Source organism: Octopus bimaculoides, chromosome 2 (assembly GCF_001194135.2).
Source record: "Octopus bimaculoides isolate UCB-OBI-ISO-001 chromosome 2, ASM119413v2, whole genome shotgun sequence".
In the NCBI taxonomy this organism is placed as follows: Eukaryota; Metazoa; Mollusca; class Cephalopoda; order Octopoda; family Octopodidae; genus Octopus; species Octopus bimaculoides.
In genome coordinates this window covers 125,865,512-125,868,913 of record NC_068982.1, presented here as the reverse complement: position 1 = coordinate 125,868,913, position 3,402 = coordinate 125,865,512, and the positions used below count along the sequence as shown (strand labels likewise).

At 36.1% G+C, this 3,402-nt stretch overlaps 1 protein-coding gene across 1 annotated transcript in view; it reads right to left on the bottom strand.

Annotated features, from left to right (window-relative positions):
• Positions 1-529: 529 nt before the first annotated feature.
• Positions 530-3,402, bottom strand: part of LOC128247076 (uncharacterized) — a 10,646-nt gene continuing 7,773 nt past the window's right edge. Inside the window, exons 2-3 of the mRNA XM_052965878.1 lie at positions 2,933-3,140; positions 530-664 (exon numbers count right to left, since the gene is read on the bottom strand). Coding sequence (XP_052821838.1) covers positions 530-664; positions 2,933-3,140 — 343 coding nt within the window. The remainder of the gene's footprint in view (positions 665-2,932; positions 3,141-3,402) is intronic.

Sequence of the window (3,402 nt, the reverse complement as noted above, 5' to 3'; positions counted from 1 at the left end):
AATAAGTCCTGGGGTTGATTTGCTCGACTAAAGGCGGTGCTCCAGCATGGCCGCAGTCAAATGACTGAAACAAGTAAAAGAGTAAAAGAGTAATTGGTGGACTCAGTATTCAAAGTATAGTCATATTTAAACAAACTTATATATATTTTACAGTATGCATGTATGTATGTGTGTGTGTGTGTGTGTGTGTGTGTGTGTGTGTGTGTGTGTGTGTGTGTGTGTGTGTGTGTGTGTGTGTGTGTGTGTGTGTGTGTGTGTGCATACATATATTTACATGCACATATATATACGCACGCATCCTTATTCATGCTAGTTTGAGAGGTCGTCAAAAGCATATGTATGGTTCTTGAAAAGAGAATGTGTCGTGTGAGATAATTTATTTTAAAAAGTTGTAAACAGATACCATTAGGTTTTTGTTTTCTTTCTCCAACGAAAGACGAAATTTCAGGTTAATAAAGAATTTTGGGGCGTACAGTATTCAATGCATTAATAATTAAATTGTTTAAACATTGTTAATTTATCCTTATACTCACCGAGCTAATATAAGAGCACAATTGCTTGATGTCCACAAATTCTCTGACGTAAGCAGTGACGTCACAGTGTCGATCATGGAACTAATACACCGGGATTCGAGCATCCAGTCACGACCTCTTTGAGATTCTGCCTGCATTGAATAAAGTAAGTGACTTTTAAATTGGTAAAAGAGTATAGCATAAGGAATATCTTTACTCCTTTTTCTGAAAGTTTCCTGAACATTAGCTTCGCAAAGGTCATTGTTCTGATGTAACAGAAGAAAACTAGATATATATATATCCCATATATTATATGCACCACCCAAAAGTAGGCGACATCTTTCTTTACATCACCAGGGTGAAAATGAGTAAGAAAGAAATATATATTTGATGTCAGTAAAAAAAACCCAGCTCCAATAAACCAGGGAAGGAGCAGCTAAATTTCCCTGAAATCATATCCAGTGATCTTAAGAAAAGAAAGAGATTAGTGAATAATATAGTCCTGAATACATTAATTTTGAGCATAAGTTGGGGTGGTTACGGTTGGAGGTTAGCTTGAGGCTCCCGGACTAGTTCAGTGAGAAGAAAAAAGCCACCTTCATTCCCAAGACTAAAAACACAGCAAGCCCTAAAACTACACAGCTTTTCCACGGCTCACAAAGCTTTCTCTGCAATAATATCGCAGAGAGTAAGTAAACACTGAGGCAAAAAACGGTCTGTTTCCAGAAGTAAAAAAAAAAAGGGATGTTCCAAAGGCTCATATTACAGAAAAGATCAATTACTAATCAACAAAGCCATAATCGAAAACTGCAGGGAAAGAAAGAAGAGTCTGAACATGGCATGTAGTGACTATTAGGAGGCTTTTGATATCATTCCCTACACGTAGATCCTTCTAAAATTAGCCATGAGTAAGGCAACACTAGTAATAAGAAGTCTCATGAAACACGTCATAAGCAAGTGACAAACTATTGTGCAGATACAATTAAAACAGGGATTTATAAAAACTAGACCTATTTCCATGAGAAGAATGTTTGAAATGACTCCTTCTCCCTCTCCGTTATTTTTCTGTCTGGTGCTAACCCCTTTAACTGCCATGTTAAACTGGACTTGAATACAAATGCTATGGTAGGACAATCAAACATTTTCTGTGTATGAACGAACTCAAGCTGTAACCTGTGATTGATAAGCAATTAGAAGCAGAAAGCACGGGCATTCATTAGAAAAATGGAGATGAGATTTGGATTAGAAAAATGCGCCAAGGCAACCATAATTAATATCATGCTTATAAAGAAACTGACAAGGATTAATTAAAGACATTAATATCATACTGCTAAAGAAAGTGGGACGAGAAAATTACGACAAACACAAGCATACTTAATATTTAAAGATTAATGGAGTTGACAGTGTACAACACATACAAATGAAAGAAAAGATTAATAAGGAAAACTATAGATGTATTAGATTATTACATAAAACAGAGTTGAATGCAATAAATAAAGTAAAAAGTTTTAACACTTTAACTATCTCAATAATAAATCAGAGTTATAATAGTCTCGAGTAGACGTTAAACAAACTAGTTATTGGTGGCATTGGGAATAGGGTTATTTCATTTGCTTCTGCTCTGGTCCTCATTGAAATTGCAAACGGTGGTGCTTTGAAAACAACGGTAGCAGAAACCTAAATGTCTTTCACGTCTAGGGTGAGGCTTGAAGTTGTTGTTGTCTCTGCTGCTTTCTGCCATCCTCTTTTGTTATAGGCTTTCAAGTGGTCTTTATTACCACATATATAGTATCTAAACCTCCTGTCCACCAGTCTGAGTAACCTCGTCTCCACTCCCTCTGTGAGCTATAGCTTTGAGGTAGACATTATGTGGCTTTAAGGTCATTACGAATCAGAGGTCGGTACGGAATCTACAAGGTCATATACTGTTGGAGTTCGCCTCCACGATCACCACATGTCCATTCTGTGTTGAAAAGGTGACATCAGACCAAGAGTCAACGTCCATGTCAATATTTCTTGCAATGATATTCATATTTCTGAAATCCATGTACTGTGGACCACTCAATGTGCAGGTGTATGGTGTGCCAGTTCTACTTATCTCCTCGTCTCATTGCAGCATATTTCGAAAGAGCAGATTAACAACTGCTTTCAAACTTACGGAAAGACAGCATATGTATACGTGGTACTCAATGCAACCCTGATGTAATACCAGGTAGTGGCTCTCATGGTTTCTGATCTTAACTGATTGAAACTGTTAACGTGTACATCTGTTGTCTTGATGTAAAAGAGTGGGTACAGCAAATATTCTACTCAATACCACAGATGAGCTTGTCAGTTGCTGAAGATAAAGAGCTTTTAAATGAAAGTTACATGAAAGGTAAAGACCAATTGAATGAAAGATGATCAACCAGACAGCTCACCAAAGTTCCTAAAGTGCCTGAAGCGTTCATTACATTCTCAGGATCACTTGACGCAAGTAGGCTGACCAAAGAATCCAACATCAAAGTAGTTGCGCAACTGTTGACCGATTCTAAGGAAGACGTTTTATTTCCAATGGAATAAATTCTTTCAAATCCTTGTTCAGTTTCTGCCAAAATTCCAAGAATATATGCTGCATTTCCAGATGTTCTGAAAATATAATTACAAAATTAAGAAGTAATAAAACCCAGCGTTCGTAAAGAAATATATGCACAAGGCCAGATATTTTTGGAACTGGTGTGGTTGATTGTATCGACCCCAATAATTTGACTGTTGTTTTATTTTATCATTATTGTTATCTATCTATCTATCTATCTATCTATCTATCTATCTATCTATCTATCTATCTATCTATCTATCAATATATATATATATATATATATATATATATATAGGTAATAATTATTCACTC